Raw genomic sequence first — 21,490 nt, 5'->3', positions numbered from 1 at the left:
ATATTTTGTCACGTACTTAACAGTAACACTTAGTGATTTCGAAAAACTGCACAACAAAAATGTATCAGCCGTACTTGCGGAGTCCTGCTGTCTGCAGATCTGTTACCACTTTATTTAATAGGTTTGTGTGAAGAATAATTACAGCACTATTTCTTGTACCCCTACACCTAATTTCAATTGATTTGTCCAACTGGTTTCTAAACATTCTAAAGAATAAACCATCAGATTCACAGCCGCGAGGTCCGGGGACCAAAACTAGAACCGGCTCCCGGATTTTTTTTATTGGTGAAAAACAGTTAGTTCTATTTTCCACAAAATATGGAATACAGTATTCTTATTGTAGATATTACATTGTACCTATTCAGATTGACATAGGTGGCCTTGTTAAAGTGTTGATGACGTCATAACAAACTTTTTTAATGGAAAACTGATTTGAACTTAGAACAATCTTAATACTTTGCACGATGTAGCGTCCAATATTAAGGTAGAATTTTTGTTCAGTACAAAACTGTAATTTGCCAAAAAATCAATAAAATTTTAAAGCTAAAGATATTGATCACTACCAGAATACTGTAGCTACTTGAATATGAAACTTGAGACAAATTGGCTACTTCAATTTAAACTTAAATGCAAACTCGACTAGAAACATGAAAATGACCATTTTTGTTTCTGTCCCCAAAAATAAACAGGTTTGTTTTTTATTAGCAAGTAGGCACCTGTTTGCTCACTAATATTTAAATTCAAATTAATGAATTATTGTAGCTGAGTCAATAGATAAAATTAATTTCATACAACAAAACTCTGTCGAAAAATTCAGTCAAGATACTTGATGAAACTAAAGCGTCCTTAGATATTACGTCCTGCTACCAAAGTGGAAAACTCAAAAATATTCGTTTTTTAGGCATTGTTAATGACTTGGTCCGTTGACTACAATTTTAGAAGCATCACGGGTGCCTAGTGTCCGTTGGACGTCGTTACAAATTTTTTACGCCAAAAATCGCTATTTTTTACTAAAACCATTCTCAACCTAAGAAATTAATGAAATAAAGTGTTCTCGTGCTGAATTATTTTTGAAAATTAATGAAACAGATCGATGAGGCAGCTTTATATACACCCACAAAACCTACAAATGTAGCAGAGGTTGTCCGGGTTTCATAAAACGTCGACATCCGCTGAAAACTCACTTTCAAAACAGTCCGAAAATATCAGCCTAACAAGAGGGCCTCCGTGTTTATTGACCCACCACGTATATTTTTGACACAGGCCGACACAATTATTTTGAAACAGAAAAAAAAATACTGATTTGGTGCAGCCTCCGCGCGGTTATTAAAAGATTTGAGAAAATAAATCGTAAAGATCAAAAGAAGTCCGGCATGAGGAGCAGTATTGACACAAGTTACAACAGTTGTAATCTTTCATAATCGCTGAGGTCTGGGCTAAATCAGATTGATGGAAAGTAGTCTTAATAATAACAGCTGTCGTAATTTTAAGATATGGCGATGTTTAGGAAACTGGTTGTTTAATTACTAACACTACATAGTAGTTAACTTCATAAAAACAAAAATGTTCCTTTTAGAAACGTGGAAAAACATCATTAAACTGTCTCCACAATTGAGAAAACCGATTTTATTTACTATTCATAGGAGTGCAAATCTATGTATTTAACATTTATAAACAAGAAGTAAGTAATTACAATCTTTCTGAAATTTCGCGCTTTAGTTCCAGAAACATTAATTTTTCAAAAAAAAATCCGTCGATCTGGTAAAAGTTTTATTCTTGTTTTCTAAATTGGTTGGAATGTAAAACAAAATTGTGAGACTGGAAAATAATTTTTCAGTTACCAGAAAGATTATTAAGTAATGAGTTAGGATGAGTTAAACTATTCACAAGCTATCTGAAAAATTAGTACCCGTGCAAGAAATTCCGTTAAATTAAACAACTAAGATTAAATTACATCTGGTTAGAAAATAATTAAGCTTTAATCCTTTTTCGCTTTCCCACTTTATTTTCTTGTGTATAGTCAATTTAAATTTTGGTTAAATTGCAGAGGTTTTTGTTCTGTAGGTCAAATCTAAAACTTCTCACTATTCAAATTTGTTTTATTAGCAGCTTTATATTATCCGCTGTACGGTAATAAATCACCTACACTAAAACTCGACTAACCCTGCTGCAGGTAAATTGAATCTGATCAAGATTTATTAACTAACGCATAAATTGATGACAATAGAACCGCCACCGGTGACTTGTTTAGGTCTAGACTCGATGAATACAAATAAGAAAATTCTCCTCCAGAACCTCAATTGGCAATTACAGTCAATTAACTCGCATAGCTGTTTCTGGGCAATTTCGCGACTCAACAGCGGTAACAAACAAATACATTAGTGCAGAACGGCCGACGTGGAAAGCGTTCGAATCAGAAAATTACAATATTCGTTCGAATGGTTTTCCAATTCGTCGGCTTGATTGACACATTATTCTCGTTCAAAATGCGTTACGATAGCAGTTTTATTGGTTCATCCAGCTGCTTAAGCAGTCGGTCTGTCGCGCAAGAAAAAATGCGCAATTTCCGGTGAACTCGCAGCAGTTTAAGATAAAGTTAATTTTTCTCGGTGAAAGGACGAGACGGCGTGTAATAAGCGGAAGATCGCAGCCCCTTTCTGGTGACCCAATCCAAAACGATTCCAATTAAGAGAATGGCTCTTTAAATCGTTATTCAACTTCTAGAATTAACAAACATTGAGCCAAAGATTGATTTTAGGAAACTTTTAAACAATGGCTTTGGCAGTCTTAATGAGGTACCGTTTAATCGGTATGAGTTTATCGATCTCGCAGTTATTCATGAAACATTTAATTAGTTCCTTCCTAAAATTTTTTAAAGGCAATTTATAACCATTTTAATCTTCAACCCTCAAAAGAAATCTCGTCTTTTTTGTAAGAATGACTAGTCAGTTAAATAGTCATAGACTATAACGTTTTTTACCATTTAAAATATAGATAGCTTTTGTTTTCATATATATGTGGACGTTAAGAGTGCGTTCAAAGATGTAGTCAATAAATTTGAAACGAATATAATGTACACAAGATATCGAAATTTAAGATAATTGTTGTTTTGTTAAAACAGTATTACATAAGTTCGTCGAAACATTGGAACAATTTTAAGTAACAACTCTGGTCTCTAATCAGAATGCAAAATGGAAAAACTGCGTCTTACCCTACTAGTTTGACATGAAAGAAAAGTGCACGACCTCGATTTAGTGAAGTGAAATGGGTCAGTCAGAGTTCTAACAGCACGAATAAGTTGTCAGTTAACCGTCGTTGAATGCGAATAATTAGAAGTTGTGTCAACGGGTAAACAACCATTTCCTAATAGTGAATCAACTTTAGTGACCCTTATGCTAATAAGCAAATAATAATTAAAACTGCTCATAAAATACGTCGGTAAAAAAATTTTAGTTAGAATAAGTTAAGTATAACTCCCTAAACAAAAATAACCTCAGCTTCAATAAATTAAGCATTTACATCCAAAGAAAGTGCTAATTTTATCGAAAACATAAATGGTGAACTTTTATATAAACTTTTCGTAAAAATAATTGCTAAATAAATAGACGTATGTATAGTTTGTTGTTTTTGTAATAATTTGATAAAATTCCATTTGATAATAATTTAATGTTTGCGAAGGTACAAATCAGCAAAAATCGACTAAGCAGTTAACAATGTTTCAAGTATCAAAAATTGTCGAAGTTTTCAAAACTCTACGTTTAAAATGTTCGCAGTTAATTTTAGGTCCCCTGGTGTTTTATTTTCGGATAAGTTTAAAAGAATCTGGTGTTTTGTTGCTGGATGTACTTAAAAAAATCCTTTGAGCTTTTAGTGTTTTATTTTTTGCGAATTTGAAAAAGTCTTGAGCGTCAAATAGGATGTCGAGTTCGAGCTATTAGATAACGTTTTTCCGTACAGACACCGATACCAGTCTGAACTGTGTCTGAACATAGGCATCTAACGCCGTGCTATAGAAAGAGAGAGAGATAAACTGAAAAAAAAAATATTTGCTGCTCCGGTACAGAATCGAACCACCCATATCCCGGTTGCCGGGCACGTGTCTTGACCACTAGGCTACAGAGCGTCTGATCTTTACTTCGCGTACCCAGCTATTACTGTGCCGCCACAAATGTAATCATGCTGGATCACCGGGACTCAGTAGCGGGTGATAATCACTGAATTCAATCGTCACTTATTCCATAAATACCATTAACGAAAACGTAATTAGTAAAACGGCTAAGTAAATGACAACGGGAACAAAATGCAGCCCGTAACTGCAGTGAATTCCCATCCTGTATGAGCCGTACCGAGTTGGATTTTGCCTAACCCGATGGCTATTCGCTGTCTAGTAATCATAGAAAGAATATTATGTCCCAATCTCCCTGTCACATCATAGTTTAATTTTTGCTGTTTTACTGTTGTGTATATACATATTTTGTTTCATGATACCATTATTGTGACAATGGATAGTATGTGAACCACCAGAAACTGAGAAAAGTCACAACAAATTGAAGTAACGTTGATTTTTTTTTTAGATATCTGCAAATACTTTGATTAGAGAATCTCATTTTAGTCACCATAGACCACTAATAACTATAAGGATTTTCCAATAAAGCTTCGCCCTCTTGGCTCACGAGTAATAAAAAAATCATCACAATTGAGATAGGGCGGGTGGGTGGGACTTATATTTTGCCTTTTTGCTTAATACACGTAGTCATCTTTTCACAACAAGAAACTTAAAACATTTCTAAAACGGTAAGTTTTTGGATACAAACTTGGATTTTGCAATTACGCTCCGCCTCTGGGTTAACAACAAATGAAAATTTCATCACAATTGAGAACGGGGCAGCTATGGGTGGAGCTAATCTTGTGATGAACTTTTCATTTGTTGCCACACCGAGTGGCGAAACGTAACTGCAAAATCCATATTTCCTTACAAAAAATTTAACTTTTTAATTGTTTTAAGTTTTCATTGTGAGAAGATGCCTACGTATATTAAAAAAAGGCAAAAAATAAGCCCCGCCCACCCGCCCTATCTCAATTGTGATGATTTTTTTTATTCGTTTATTCGTCCTGAGCCAAGGGGGAGCTTAATTGCAAACTCCTTATTTCTCTACAAGAAGTTACCAAGTAAGACATGTTTTTGAGTACCCTGTTTTTAAAAAAATACTATGCATATTAAGTAAAAATTAAAGCCAGATTGAGAGCGAGATGGATGGGTAGGGCTTATCTTTTAGCTTTTTTTTACTTAATAAGTACATATAGTTTGCTTTAAACAATACGATTACTCAAAAACATGTTTGACAGAGCAATTTCTCGTAGAAAAACAAGGATTTTGCAATTAAGTGGGATTTATAAACTTGCCGCTGACGTTGAAGTTCCCGTTGGAATTGGTGTTTCCGCTGACGTTGCTGTTAGACCTGAAAATTGTCGTTTATAAACTCCGTTGTCAAATTGCCGTTGATAGTAACTTTGGTGTTCAATTTGGCCCTATTTAAGGGTGTTGTAAAAAAAAGTGAAGGATGTCGATTACTACAAAAATTAGACATGTTTTAAGTTTCTTGCTGTCGAAATAAGTCTACACATATTAACAAAACAAGGTAAAATGTAATACCGCCCACCGGCCCTATCTCAATTGTGATGATTTTTTTTTAGTTGTCGTGAGCCAAGAAGGCGGAGCTTAATTGCAAAATTCTTATTTCTCTACGAGAAATTAAAAACATGTTTTTGAGTATCATGTTGTTCAAAGAATATTATGTACATTGAGAAAAAAATAAAGCCAAAGATTAGGTCCCTCCCATACCGCTGCGATCTCAATTGTCAATTCTGATGATTGATGAATTTTTCATTCGTTGTCAGATCGAAGGGGGGGTTAATTGCAAGATCCATATTTGTCTACAAGAATTTACCATGTTTTAAGTTTATTGTTCTGAAAAAACAACTACGTACATTAAGAAAAAAGGCAAAATATAGGCCCCGCCCACCCACCCTATCTCAATTGGGATGATTTTCTTTAATAGTCGAGAGTCAAAGGAGCGGAATTTAATTGTAAAATCGTTATTATTTGTCTACAAGAAACCATGTAAGACATGTTTTTGAGTATCATGTTATTCAAAGAATACTATGTAAATATATTAAGAAAAAATTAAAGGCAAAGATTAGGTCCCACCCATACGTGCCCTAATCCAAATAGTAATGAAGTTTTCATTCGTTGGCAGACCTAGGGCCAGAGCCTAATTCCAAAATCCATATTTCTTCTCAAAAATGTACCATTTTAAATGTGTTTTAAGTTTTTAAGGATAAAAAAAATCATCACAATTGAGAAGGGTGTGGGTAGGCGAGGTTTATATTTTGCCTCTTCTTAATATACATAGTATCTTTTGATGAGCACGATATTCAAAAACATGTTTTTAATTTCTTTTAAAGAAATAGTATTTTGCAGTTAAGCTCCGCCCCCTTGGTTCACGGAAAATAAAAAAAATTCATCACATTTGAGAGAGAGCGGGTGGGCGGGCCTACATTTTGCCTTTTTGTTTTAATATGTGTAGACTTCTTTACACAATATGAAACTTAAACATGTTTAAAATGTAAAATTTGTATAAGGAAATATCGATTTTGCAATTAGGCTCCGCCCCATAAGTGCAAAATCCATATTTCCTTGCAAAAATGTACCATTTTAACCATGTTCTAAGTTTCTTGTTGTGAAAAGATGACTATGAATATTAAGAACAAAAGGCAAAATCTAGAGTATATTAAATGAAATGGATAAAGCTCGTACGTGTTTAATTTATATAAATTGACAACGCAGAGTTAAAACTCCATCCATGCGTCCCTGGGTCGACGCACTTCGCGCTCCTTTTGAGTAATTTTTGGGACTCCCTTTTATTTGAAAAATTTAGAATAATCTTGAGATTCTAGGTATTCCTGTTTAGAAAAAATCTGAAAATGCTTTGGAGCCTCTAGTGTCTTTTATTATAATAAATTAATTAAAATTCTTAGACGACACGTCATTTACCAAAATCAGTTTTATCTTAGCAGGTACTAGCCCCACCCACCCGCCCTCTCTTTTCTTAGAGGGTATCTCATTTGCCAAAATCGATCTTATTTTATTAGATACTAACCCCGCCCGCCCACCCACCCTCTCTTTTCTTAGAAGGTATCTCATTAGCCAAAGTCAAACTTATTTTAGCAGCTACTAGTATTTCTGGAAGTACTTCTGTCTAATACAGTCGCTAACAAGCGTCAGCCACAAACGGGAAACTTATTTTTCCGTATTTTAGAAATTGATGACTAGCATTGTGTTGATGACTTGAGCGGAATTGCAAACGTGATCATTAAATAATATTTCATTATCTTTGAAGAAACTGTTCAAAACATTTTTGTCGGGGATTGTGACAAAATTTTTTCGGATGGTATTTCAGAAATCGTTTACATTTTTCATTATGTGGTTTCTGTGACTCTTTTGATCATTTTCTAATTAATAAAAGACAGCCATAGATCTTGCGATTAAGTTCGGCTAACTTTATAAAAAATTCTTAAAACTGAATAAAATGAAACTTATTATCCTTACCTTATTGCCTTACTTCTTTTCTTAGGAAGGGTTGGTGTTCTCCCTAGGTTTGACTAGCAAGTATCCCTTGTTGTTAGCAATAAATGAGATGAGACTCCTAGGTGGGAGGGGTTACATCCATTAATAAACTTTTCTCTGATTAATATCTTTAATTAGGCCAGTCAAATTCGAGAATTTATTACGTACAATAATAAGGTACTAACCTGGTATACTTTAATTAACCCTAAAGAAAATGAAATTGTTGACAAATAATAATGAGTTCCTCAATTTCTAAACTTATGCCCTCGGGCAAAAACCAACGCGCAAGATCACGAGTCCGCTAGTTTCAAATGGTAATCTACCCTATCTATGAATGAATGAAACGAATTGAGAGTTCTCAAATGAGTGAGGTTAGGGTATTATTTACCTTGTGGAATTTTCCAAACTCTCGGGAAAATATTCCGTATTCGCATGCGAAGACCAGGAATTTACACTATCCACCTTTGGTTGGATCTACCATAAGCAACCGGCATGTTGGTCAACACCTTCTTATAACATTATACAGTTTTTAGGTTATTTCGAAAGATTGTCTGAACTCAATTATTATTTTACAATTACGACGTAATTAACAAGATAATTATTGACTGAATTAGAACGAAGAAGCTAATACATGAAATGTAACTAAGTAATATTTAAAGAGTTTAAACTATGTATTAAGATGAATAAATTATTAGATAACTATACTTTCAATGACACTTTCGATTTACTATTAAATTACTTTAAATCAATGGAAGTTAACCGTAGTGGGCCACTTCACATACGCGAAAAAGACTAAATAGGGGCTTATAATAATGACTTAGCTGCTACGCAAGCTGGGGCTTCAAGCTGGATTTGCCTCAAGACCTGGGGGATCTTCTAGTCGTTGTGGTGGGACCGACGAGTAGATGGAGAAGTTTATATCAATCCGGCCAATTTCCTTCCAACACGAGTTCCAGGGAAAATCCACGAAATGTATGGGAAAAGATATATATCCCAGTGGGGGAATAAAAAAAGAGCCTGTAAGTGTAAATACTTCTAGTATGAAGGCAATAGGAGGCAAGAATGGACGCCACGAACAGGGAAGACATCTCGACCACATGGGGGAACCCAACACCTTTTGGTAAGAGGAATTTCACGGAAATACATACACCATTTACTCCACCACATGAAAAGACTCATTGACAACAGATAATTACCTTTGGATGATCCAAGGCTCTTTTAATAATTACGAATTTCCAATTTTCAATAGCCGACCAAGGTCGAGTTGCTCCCAGCGTTATAATCCGATAGAATCGAAGGGGAGGGCATCAAACGTTACTTTAATGTACAGGACATCCAATAATATATCTAAATTCTGCACCTACACCCGGAAATCACTTGGAGAAGAATTTGGAAGATTCGACGTGGTTGATCACTCTTCAACAGAAGGATGGAAAGTAGTCTCGCCCCGTTTCCGCTACTTATTTTATTGAAAACCAAGGAAGAAAAAACCGGAAACGACATTTTGACGCAGATGGAGTTGGGCAATAGAAGAGCACGGGGATAGTAGAAGGAGGGATTCGATTTCATTCATAAATCGAGTTGTTTACATTCTAGAAAAATCCTAACCTATTTTGTGAATCGGACAGATGGAAAACAATAATTATAATCAAAATCCTTAGTTGTTGTATATAAAAGTGATTTTCATAAAATATAGGGTATGTGGATGATATAATTATTGATCAAGTTATTGTTTAGGTGGCCTTTTCAGGTTCTTTGACTTAGTGGTATTTTTGGCTGTTACAACCTGATTACGTAAAAAGCTTCCATTTGTATTACTGTCGTTTGTTGGTGTAGAACACTATTTTACAAATTTTATTAGCAGGACCATTTAATTTTTGAAAATCATTTTGAATTTTATGTTTCCTACTTTCAGTAAATAACATTTTGTGTTCTGGAATACATTTCTTGTATCTACTTCAAGCACACAAGTAGAGACTTTCGATCATCTAATAGTTATTTACGAACCTAGGGCGTTATAAGTTCCAACCTGAGGGACGTGAGTCCGAGGAACGAACGTTGCCCGAGGGCATTATAGTGTAATAACACCTCAATACAACTTTTTATTTTTCACCAGTTTCAAGAATAAATTAAGACCGACTTTTTAAATATGCTAAAACTTGTCAGCTTGAACGTGGACGTTCATACAGTTTGTACAAATAAAAACTACGAGTTGCTAATTTCTTTACAATGCCCTAGGGCAGGTGAAAAATAAATAGTGTTTTTCACATTATTTAAAAAATATAGGACAGATTATTTCTTTTTGGCACACAACGAAATTGTACGGTGATTAAATATGTTTTTTTTTTGTCCTACATCAATACTCATCACAATTTCTACCTGAACTTTATTATCCTTCGACTGGTTGAGCAGAATATGGTACCAGAAGGTGAACGACGCATAAAAATTAAGTTGGTCACTGTTTTTTATCTAGCCACTTGTTATTCCTTTTTAGAAATCTGCATTCATTGCGAAAGCTGGTAATCCATTTTTCCTGTAACTTCGGGCATAAATTCTACAAAAGTTTGAGTAATCGATTTTCGTCTTGTTGAGAAACTAACATGGTTGCCCTATTTTATCAACAATCTCGCCGTAATTATCCAGTCTTTCAAGTTTTTTTCTGTTTGGATCGGAAATATTCCGACTTTACAATAACTTTCGAAAAATAAAAAATGTGGAAGTTTGTGTATTTACACCAAAGTTTACTGTAAGGCAGTGAAGAGAGCTATTCATAATAGCTTAATAGTGACTATGAAATCTACTCGTAAAAAGTAATACATCCATAACTGTATAAAAGAAAATTGTGGTGAGGTAAACACATTTTTTATAAAAAATTTATATTTCACCCTCTTTCTTTCTTTTGCTCTTTCCGTTATAAGATAACTGTTTAATATTAGGAAACTTTAAATGAAATTTGAATCGACAGTAGGTCTACAGGTTGTCTATAGGTTTTTACTTCCTGACCCTAAGCTAAGGAAGTATAGTAATCGAGTTCATCGGACGAATTGCTACTTTCATATTTTCTTGACGTTTCATGACCCCTAGAGTACGAATAAAGTGATCCCCGTTTCCGTCTGTCTCTCTGATGTCTGTATCAATTTTTATTCGACACGTAATCTGTGAAACTACTAGACCGACTGTTACCAAATTTTGTAAGATGCTTTCACATTGAAACATAAACAGAAAAAATACATATATAAAAAAAACTCTGTATACTTTCATGAGATTTTGAAAATTCCTATAATTTTTGCAATTTTGAAAAATAGTTGGCTCTCGATATTATTCTAAATTACCTATCTACAGGGTGTGAATGTTGTTTCAGAGGCAATGTTGATTTAAAAAAATTTTATTGATTAAAGAAGTTATCCCGCCCACCCACCCCTTCTTCATTTCAGTGAACAAACTGCTTCCAACTAAATCAAACAAGCACTTCACGTTGCCAAAAACTGAAAGAATCAAAACCAAGAAACCTAGTCTGTACTACTAGATAATGTTGCTTTAGAATTTTTTCGTTTATTAATGTGCCATTCTGTGTAACACAATTACACCAGAAAAGTAGTTCTTTGTACTTTAAGTGCAATTTTCTTACAAAACAAATACTAATATGTTAGAGTATTTTTAACAGATTTGCTGTCTGTATAATCTATTCCAACATGTTAGTGCATCGGCGATTACAGAAGCTCGAAATTAATTAGTCTGTTATTAGTCGAGCAAGTACCTTAATGCCAGTGGCAAAGATAATGAAACGTCGACATGTCGATATTCAACATCTGTTCTGTGATTAAAATCAGCATCGTTATTGTTATTCGAGTATTACTCGAAACCGAACTATTGTAATTCAACTATGCAGACTATTGCCTGGCATTTAAAGTTCCTACACAGGTTGTAATTTAGGTTTCTACGATCAGCAAGCACAGCCTGAGACAGCTCGTTCGATAAATTCCTTGCTGCTCTTTAATGGCGAAGTTTTATTTTTTTATTAGGCAAGACTGCAATTATTACTGTTCCCTAACTTCTAAACAATTTTATATAAAATAGAGGTCTTGAATTTAATCATCTCTCGTCAAGATTTTATCTGGTTTTAATTAAGTATTCCAGCAGCTAATAAATTTACACACAGTAATAAACTGATTAGTTGACTGTAAACGCTATGGTCGTTTAAATTTTCAAATTTGTTATTAATTTAAATAACTTAATCTTAAGAGCTACTTCGAGATAAGAAAGTTTCTGTATACAACGTAAAAAGGAAGGAAATATTTTAGTTTAACATTAATTTTCGTCGTCAATACTATCAGTGAATCTGTCTTTCATTTCTTTGGTTGTTCCTGCATACTTGAGGTTTGGCAAATATTTATATAACCAGCATGAACGTGGGTAAGATTACAAATAAATGAAATGTGTACATACTTTTTTCGAGCACATGTTATCTATATTAAATAAATGTCCGAATGGAATTGGATACGAAAACACATTCTCTGCAGATCTGATCAATCGCTGATATCGACTATATTTGCGCGATAACTACAATATTAAACGTCCGATTGATTTAAATTCGAATTAATTTAAAATCTACATGTTTCCAAATACAATGTTTTAGTGACAGAACTTTATGATGCCATTATCCGAACCGTATCCAGCAATGTATTTGAAAATCCTGCAGTGCGGTAGCCGCCGATCGTACCTGAAATCTACGAGCCAATTATCTGATGACAAACGAATACGCCAGATTTTAATAATTTTTCGGACATGAATTCCGACAGTCAGCAATGTATCACGGTACGTGGCAATTAATATAACAGTAAAAAATCGTATCTGACTTTTCGAACGCAAAACGAGCCCGCCATGAATTTTCTCATCTACATGTCGCCTAAATCACATTCGAACTTGATGAATGCCGAAGAACCAAATGAAAAACACAAAGAAATACATTTAGAAAAACTTCGTTCCGGGATTAAGTAAATCTAAATGCCGGCAATTTTTCAGGGAGTTCAGCCAAATTGCATTGGGGAAGGTTCAAGCGTTCGCTATCGTATTTTTCCTTTCAGACTAAATTTAATCATTGTGAGTATGGGCATTACTTAAATTTCATCCGCTGCTCTTTTTCGTGTAAATTTGTTTACTTACACTGTATGATTAACTCGAAGGGGGAGCTGTAGCTTTCACCTTCGCTGTTGGCAGAAGAACATGCGTATTGACCCTGAAATTTCTTCTTTACGGACTTCAGAGTTAAGATGTGGTCGACGGGCAGAATTCCCCCGCTTTCATTAAACGTAACGAGATGTCCCTGGAAAAAAATTGCTTAATTAAATTAGTGAAACGATTTTTTTTAATCAGAGAATGACGACGGAATTATCTTGCATTTGTTAAAGACGTTGACGGATATCAGCAGAGTTTTTACCTGCTATTGTAGAAACTTCGGACATAGTTTTCTAATAAATACATTTATTGATCCCAACAGGACAAACCCAATTACAGGAACTAAAAAGGACAGCTGTTTGTGAGAAAAAAAATTCACTTGCAATATACGCATTGCATATTTGTTTAACTGTACTTTAACAGTCCAGACATATTTATCTTTCATTTTGCCTACAAAATTACTTATAAAATAATTAAATTTGCAAAATTAAATTTTATAATTTTCGAAGAAAAGAGAATAGTTGTCTATAAATAACTTTAGACCAATTTTTCTATGTATATACAAAAAATACAAAAATCAGTCTGAACAGTTGTAGCTGACTATGGTTTTTGTAAGTAAAATGCTTCCATTTGTGCAAGTGTCAGATTATGGAAATTGTATGTAAAATTGTCATTGCAGAATCTTTAAAAATTATTATAATAATTGTACAACCAAACAAAGTTTGTCCAAAATTAATTAAAACTAAGGATTTTATAAATTTGTTACATGTGTGTAAAATACAGAAACATGTTAAACAACATCCAAAATTAGTATATTGGAGTGAGGTGCAGCAAACGTGTGTGATTAGTACCGTACGTTCGAATATAAAATATATTCGTGTTACATGAAAACTACAATTCAGTAAAATAAATTTTATAAATACAGTGAAATAAATGAACACATTTTATTCTGCTTTAATGTTTGCTTTAACATTTATTAATAGGCTTCGGATCTTAGGTTTTTTGCCTTTTTATATCTACTTCAGGCATTGTAGCGAAATTTATATATTTATCCGAATTTAGAAAATTCTGTTTATTTAACGCCCATTTATTACTACCTAAAATGCCTAATTTACCGTTAGAGACCTAAAGTGTTAACTAAACGACCTAATTGTAAATTTTAAAAGACCTCAAATAGGATTCCACGACCAACGAAGCGGACGTGCTTGCACAATAGAGATTTTCCGTGAATTCATTGTTTTGGCTGGCAGATTGTCTAAAAATGGGTTGTAAACAACGCCCTTGAGTTTTAATGGTACGGGTTGATGTTGCCAACTGACAACGCTGGCCTGGATATCATTTAGATTATAGTCGGAAGGAGGTGAATCTCTGAAAAAGCATTTTATTTTAGAAGTTTATTGTTAGTGATACTGAGTGTCTTTGCGTGTTAGTGAGTGTGCTGGGGCCGGTTTTGATTTTTGTGCATGCAGTAAAGAATCCTCAAAATGCCTAAGGTAAAATCATCCATGAAAGATAAAATCAAATTATGATTAGGGAATAATTTGGACACTAATTTTCAATTTCCTTCTTCAAACGAAGACAATGAGTTATTCTGCAAAGTGTGTGGAAAGTTGTAAGTAAACATTTAAAATAATAAAGGTTGAATTATGTTCACATTTTTGTTTCCTAGTTTAAGTGCGAAAAAAAATCACATTTTGAACAACACTGCAGTGGCGATGCACATAAAAAGAACGAGAATAAATCCAGTAAACAGACTTTATTAAACAATGGTTTCGACAATGATTTTATTCAATTTTGCACCGATTTATGTAGGGCATTTACCGCAGCAAATATTTCATGGAATAAAGTTAATTGTCCTGAGTTTAAAAATTTTATGCATAAATATACAGGAGGGCATTTACCCTCAGAAAGCACTCTGAGAAAAAAAAGATTTACCAAAAGATTACGATATGGTGAGCACTAGAATTTTTATTTAAAAACTTTTAAAAATCAATTTTATAATTTACAGGTAATTAAACAAATTAGAAATTCTGTTGGCAATAATGACATATGGATTAGCAATATACATAGCCCATTTAGTAATTGGAAAGTTATCTTCTGAAGAAGCTGGCCGTCAATTTCTACTAGCTTTGAAGCAGCTTGATAAAACCAATAGCAACACAATCTTGAGATTTATAAACGAATCATTGGGTGTGCTATTGATAATTTTAAGCATTGAAATTATTATAATTTATTTAATTGTTAATTTGCAGCTTTATTGTGGCCAAAAGGAACTGAACACAAAAAAGTTAAATTGTTTGTATCAGATAGTGCTTCATACATGATCAAAACTGGTACTAATTTGAAGGTGTTTTATGAAAATATAACACACTTAACATGTACGACACATGGGTTACATTTAGTGTCTGAAACAATTAGGCTGAATTATCCAGATGTCAATGGGATAATTAGCAATGTTAAGAAAATCTTTTTAAAAGCACCAATAAGAGTAGAGTTTTATAAAAACAGTTTACACCTCTCCCACCTGAACCTGTATTAACCAGGTGGGGCACTTGGATTCAAGCAGCATTGTTTTATGCAGAACACTTTGATGTTTTAAAACAAGTCAGTAAATATATAATGGTTTTTACTATTATTCTTATATTGAATATTTTTAGGTTGTAATGTCATTTGAAGCCACAGATGCACAAAGCATTAAAAAAGCTCAAGAATTCCTGAATAAAGCAAACGTTAAAAATGAACTCTTGTACATTAAAACTCACTTTAAAATTATTGCTGGTGCAATAGAACAATTAGAAACTATAGATTTAAAATTAAACCAAAGCAGTGAGTATAGATGTTAATACATAGTCACTGACCAAAGTGTGGACATTGTGGAAAAATTGTGTACATCTTTAACACACCAGGAAAGGTGGGGGAAATGGCGTTCCAAAAATTATGTTCTCTATTAAAAAAGATCCAGGATACGATTTTATATGTTCAGTAAATAACGTAATTTGCGGTAATGGAAATGCTACCAACAATACATACATAAATGAAAACGTATATTGTTCAATATTTAATTTTGCACCCATCACTTCTTGTGATGTGGAACGCACGTTTTCAAAACTTAAAAGTGTTTTAAGCGATCAAAGGTGTAAATTTATATTCGAAAATTTAGAGAAATATATAGTACGCTTTTGTAACTCATTTTAAATACCCGAATTAATATTTTATTTTTTGTTAAATGCGATTTGCTAATTAGTGGACGTAACTATAGATCGTTTGTTTATTTAATCATTTTTTTGTTTGTTACACAAAATATTTGTTTCTATAATGTTTTGTGTAATGTTTTTGTTTTAAATATATATTTTTTTGATGTATGCTTTTGCGTTGAGCAAATATTTTTTCCTCCAGGTTTTGAACCTAAACTAAGATTTTTATAACCTAATTCGTCAATTTTGGGACCTAAAAATGTCTCCTTTTATTAATTTTTTAACGACCTAAAATCCGAAGCCTATTTATTAACTACAATTTTCCCTTATATAGTGTGCCGCATCCACGTTTGGACATAGGGAATTAACATGGGGAATTGGTTTTTATTTGATAATATCTCTCCAGGTCACTTTAAATCGTTGCATTCACTGTAAAAGGGCTTTAAAAATCGTATTTTGAAATTAGTGCGCTGACCGATTTTTCGAGAAAAGTTCCGTCTCCATTCGACGATCGTGTTCTTGGATTAGCCATGAAAAATTGAAATGTCAAATTGAATGTAGAAGTTATTCCTCGATTCTCACTGAGTAATCACTGAATAACTCAAATTGGATTATTCTATCCAGTGTGATGACAAATTAAACAAATTGGTCCATTTATTGGTGCCGGGGCCAGCATATGAAACTCTCCACGAAACTCCTTGCCGAAGTGCGCGAACCCGTCACACGAGCCATCTCCGACCATACCCAGGTCGTATGCAAGAAGTCCGAGATGAAGCCCTTCGAGCAGCTCGTCTTCCTCAACACCTCCATCGGCAGCATGCGTCCTGGGGGCCCGTCAAGCTAGGAATTTACTCGCGCTAATTCACTCAGAAATCACTGTACAACTCAAATTGAATTATTTTATCGAGTGTGATGATTAATTTAGGACAAATTAAACGGAATAAATGCATACTTTGTAAAAAATATTTTATAATAATAACAAATATTTATTTCCAACGGGCATAAGCACCCAAGTACAGGAAATGAAAAAAATAAAAAAGTACAAATGCAGATATAAAATAAATGAACGAAATGAATATAATGAGTATATATAAAAAAATGTCAACTAAAGTTTTCCACATAAACTAAACTATGCAACAATAAACGTTAATTGTTCTCGAAGTAATTAATTAAAATATTGTGTAACCTAGGCACAGAAAGCATAATTCTACCTAATAGACATAAACAGTCTATTTTGTTATGGACAATATTATAAATAAATTGGACACAAAAGATGGCGCTCGTAGTGCTAAGTAGATTACTGAACCTGTTCAGTAAGGTATTATGGTCAGATACTTGAATAGGATAGACACCATCAATGGTAAATGACACATATTTTAAAAATTTGCGTTGAACAGACTCTAATGCATCTGAATATGTGGAATAAATTGGGTACTATATTATAGATGCGTACTCTAACCTGGAGCGCACAAGAGAATAATAGATATAGGAATAGCAACGCCTGGGTATTATTAAATTCAGAGCAACTCCTATAGATAAACCGATATATCTTATAAGAATGTGCAACAGATTCACTAATGTGATTTCTGAAAGTAAACTTATTGTCAAACGTAACGCCTAAGTCTTTAATTGTATCTAATTTGGCTATATTATGAGTTCCCTCAATTGAGTAATTATAAACAATATTGAACTCTTTTCTACTGTAAGTCACCTTAAAACACTTATTTTTGTTTAACAATAATCGATTAGATGCACACCATGAAGATAAGGCATTTATATTTTCTTGTAAAATGTCGCAGTCGTCAGGCACCGTTCACGAAAAGTAGTTTATGACAAGATAAGGAGTCTCTATTAATGTATAAAAAAAATAGTAGAGGCCCCAAGTTGGACCCTTGTGGTACTCCGGAGGTAGAACAAAACGGGCTAGACACAAAGTTTCGATATCGTACAAAGATTTTTCTATTGAATAAGTAGGATCTGAAGAGTAGTAGAAGCGAGTTTGAGAATCCAAATGAATTTAGTTTCTCCAGCAGCATATCATGGTCAATTTTGTCGAAAACCTTCTTGAAATCTGTGTAAATCACATCTACTTGTATATTTTGCTCCAAAGCTTCTGTAACATGCTGACTCAAGCACGATAGATTGGTTACAGTGGATCTCATCTCAACGAAGCCATGCTGAAATGGTGTAAAAAAGCTTTTGACGGAAAAGTAAATACGATTCAAACATTTTTGAAAAATTACATAGAATGCTGATTAGTCGGTAATTTCCAATCAAGTGAGAGTCACATTTCTTCAATACAGGTGTAACCATAGCTTCTTTCCAGATAGGGGAAAAGATGATGTTTTGATAATAAGATTGAAAATACGATGTAGAGGTGTAATAAAAATACTCGCACAATCTCTTCGGAAAAAGCTAGGCACGTTGTCTATGCCAGCGGTCAGTGAGTCTTTATATCGTTTTAGCCTGTCAAGGATTTCATCTGCTTTGAAATCTATCTTCAGAACGGATATGTTTGGGTTTTTCAGACTTGTTAATTCAGAGTACGATGAATCTGAATTAGTGTATACAATTTTAGAAAAAGGACTAAATGCATTGACAATCTCCAAAGGTGTATCAATGTCTTTATCCGAAAACTTCATTCGTGCTAGAATACTAGACTTTCCCTTTTTTGCTTGCACAAAGGACCAACATTTTTTGGGGTCTGAGAACATAGAAGATTGAACCTCATTCAAGTAATTAACATAGCTAGATTTACACTTGGTTCCATAGATTTTCAATAGGTCAAAAAACTGTTGTGGTTTGTGTATGCGAAATTGGTTGTGGTAAAAATTTTTGAGACGTATTGCTTCAATAATTTCTGAGTTAAACCAAATGGGATAATCATGAGTTTTATGACTGAAATTAAACATAGGAACAGATCTCTTAAAAATATCATTCAAGACCCGATAAAATTCAAAGCAGGCTTCCTCAACATATGATACATCATCTAAGCAAGACCAGTCTATGGAGGACAGGGTGGTGATCATCTTCGCCTACAACTGGGTCTTCACGCTGAGTTAATAATAATAATAATAATAATATGTATTTGCCCAACAGATACAAACCCATTAACAGGACAAAAATAAATACACTTTACAATTAAAACTAAAATAAAATAAAATATAACGATAATGAGACGACTAATTATACTTGTATCTCCATCACTTCTTCCGAAAAAATATGTCCGGATAAGGATCATTGGCATTTTTACACAATCGACAGAGTGGTGAATTTTTCAGAATATTAGTTCGCGAGGTTGGAAAACTAAATGTCACTGAATGACGAGCATTTCTTCTCGGTACATGGAAGTTAACTTCAGACAAAATATTGGGACAATCGACTTGATCATGGATTATTTTCCACATAAAGTGAGCACTCTGCAAATTTCTTCTTGATGTCAATGACTGCATGTTGTGTTGATGAAGTAACGTTTCATAATGAACATTCCTTGCTGGGTATACACCTGTAGTTTTAAATGATAGAAATTTGAGGAAACGACGCTGGACACGTTCAATAAGTAGTTGATAAGTAAGATAACACGGAGACCACACAATCGAGACATATTCTAGCTTACTACGGACAAAGGAAGAATATAGTGACTTAAGCAGGTCCGTATTTTTTTAAATACGTGGCGGAACGCATTACAAATCCCAAACTTTTGGATGTAGATGAGGTTATAGCTATAATATGTTGGGAGAAACTGAGTCGATGATCAAATATAACCCCCAAATCTCTGATGGTATCAGTTTTGACTAAAAATTGACCATTTATGTAGTAAATAGAAGGTTTAACGCTGTTATTACGACAAAAAGAAACATAGAAGCACTTGTTAGTGTTTAATTTTAAGTGATTATCAGAGCACCATTGTACAATAAGATTAATATTATTCTGGAGATGGTCAACATCATTAGCTGACGAGACAGGAGAAAAAAGTTGTACATCATCTGCAAAGCCAAGGATAGGGCAAGACGTGAACATTAAGAGATCATTAATGAATAACAGGAACAGCAGGGGTCCAAGATTGGAACCTTGTGGTACGCCAGAAGTGGACATGTAATCAAATGATTTATAACCATTGTAATAGACATAGTTGAGCCTGTTGATTAAATACGAACGTAACAATGCAAGGAATGATGAACCAACACCGAACATATCAAGCTTATTTAGCAAAATTGAGTGATTCACTGAATCAAAAGCACTTGAGAGATCGGTATACACCACGTCCACCTGGCCACGCTGATCCAAAACTTTACAAACAAATTGAGTGAAGACACTTAGATTAGTCTGTGCAGATCTTCCAGGAACAAACCCATGCTGATTCGTTGAGATTAAGGATCGAGTATTGTTAAAGAGTGACAAGTAGATTATCTTCTCAAACACTTCCGCAAAATTACAAATAATAGCAATAGGTCTATAATTTTTTACTTGCTTCTTATCATTCTTTTTAAAAATAGGTGTTATTCTAGCTCGCTTCCATCGATCAGGGAATATTGACTTCGAAATGGTCATGTTAATGATGAACGTCAACGGTTTTGCCAGAGCAAACCTGGCGTTGTGCACCAAGAAGCTAGGAATTTGATCATCACCGGCTGTATGTTTACAAGAGAAAGTCGACATTATTTCTATCACCTTATCCTCCGAAACAAGTTGCAAATTAAAACATGGACCACTGAAAGAAGCACTAACATCATCTCTCGACTCTGACTCTCCTGGCAGAAACATGTTAGAAAATAATTCTCCAAAGGCATCCACTATGTCCCGTGGATTTTCGTATGTTATATCTCCATTATACATTCTCCCCGGAATTCTAGAAGTTTTGTTTCTCATGTTTAGGTAACTGAAAACACTTTTTGGATTATGTTGGATAGACTGCTCGATATCAGTCATATAGATCTTGTAAGCCTCCGATATACTACTCTTAGCGACAGCACGAAGTCTCTTAAACTGATTTAAGTAATAATTAGAGTTAGTAGACCTCCATTTTCTTCTATAAAAGTTTTTAAGTTTAATATTCGAAATTATAAATGGCGTAAACCATTGTGGGTAAGACGATTTACCGGGGCAACGCTGAGGAACTGATTTTTCTAAAATGATATATATATAGAATGATAGCTGAGTTATTGTGCATATAATTTATGAGGGTATTGCTAGTGCCGATCGATTTTAGTGAGTTTTTATTAGTAAAATCTGATTAAAATGCCATGTTCTACTGCGATTAGATAAAAAAGCGAGGGCCTGCTTGTTATTATCATGCGATGTTAAAATTTACCACTAAAACAACAGCTGATGGTTTGGAAAAGAACCTTTTAATAAACCATTTCGATAGCGACAAATAACAAAACTTAGGTAACGAAGGAAGTAACTAAACATTGTGCAAATCTCGGGAAATATTGTACTATTTACTAGCTTCTGAGGTAAAATTTGAAGGCAATATTGTTGGATTGCCTGTTTC

The 21,490-nt window shown here is 33.9% G+C and overlaps 1 protein-coding gene across 2 annotated transcripts in view; it reads right to left on the bottom strand.

Moving 5' to 3' along the window:
• The window catches only part of LOC135136453 (neural cell adhesion molecule 1), a 283,868-nt gene that overhangs the window by 99,213 nt on the left and 163,165 nt on the right, over positions 1-21,490 (bottom strand). For both annotated transcript variants that reach the window (XM_064065718.1, XM_064065717.1), the window contains exon 9: positions 12,791-12,950. In XM_064065718.1, the coding sequence (XP_063921788.1) occupies positions 12,791-12,950 (160 nt within the window). The remainder of the gene's footprint in view (positions 1-12,790; positions 12,951-21,490) is intronic.

Source organism: Zophobas morio, unplaced genomic scaffold (genome assembly GCF_036711695.1).
Source record: "Zophobas morio isolate AGI-343-1 ecotype UQ-CSIRO unplaced genomic scaffold, CSIRO_AGI_Zmor_V1 ptg000026l, whole genome shotgun sequence".
NCBI classification, from domain to species: Eukaryota; Metazoa; Arthropoda; class Insecta; order Coleoptera; family Tenebrionidae; genus Zophobas; species Zophobas morio.
Note: the sequence above shows the minus strand (reverse complement) of the source record. Positions and strands in the feature narration are given on the sequence as shown.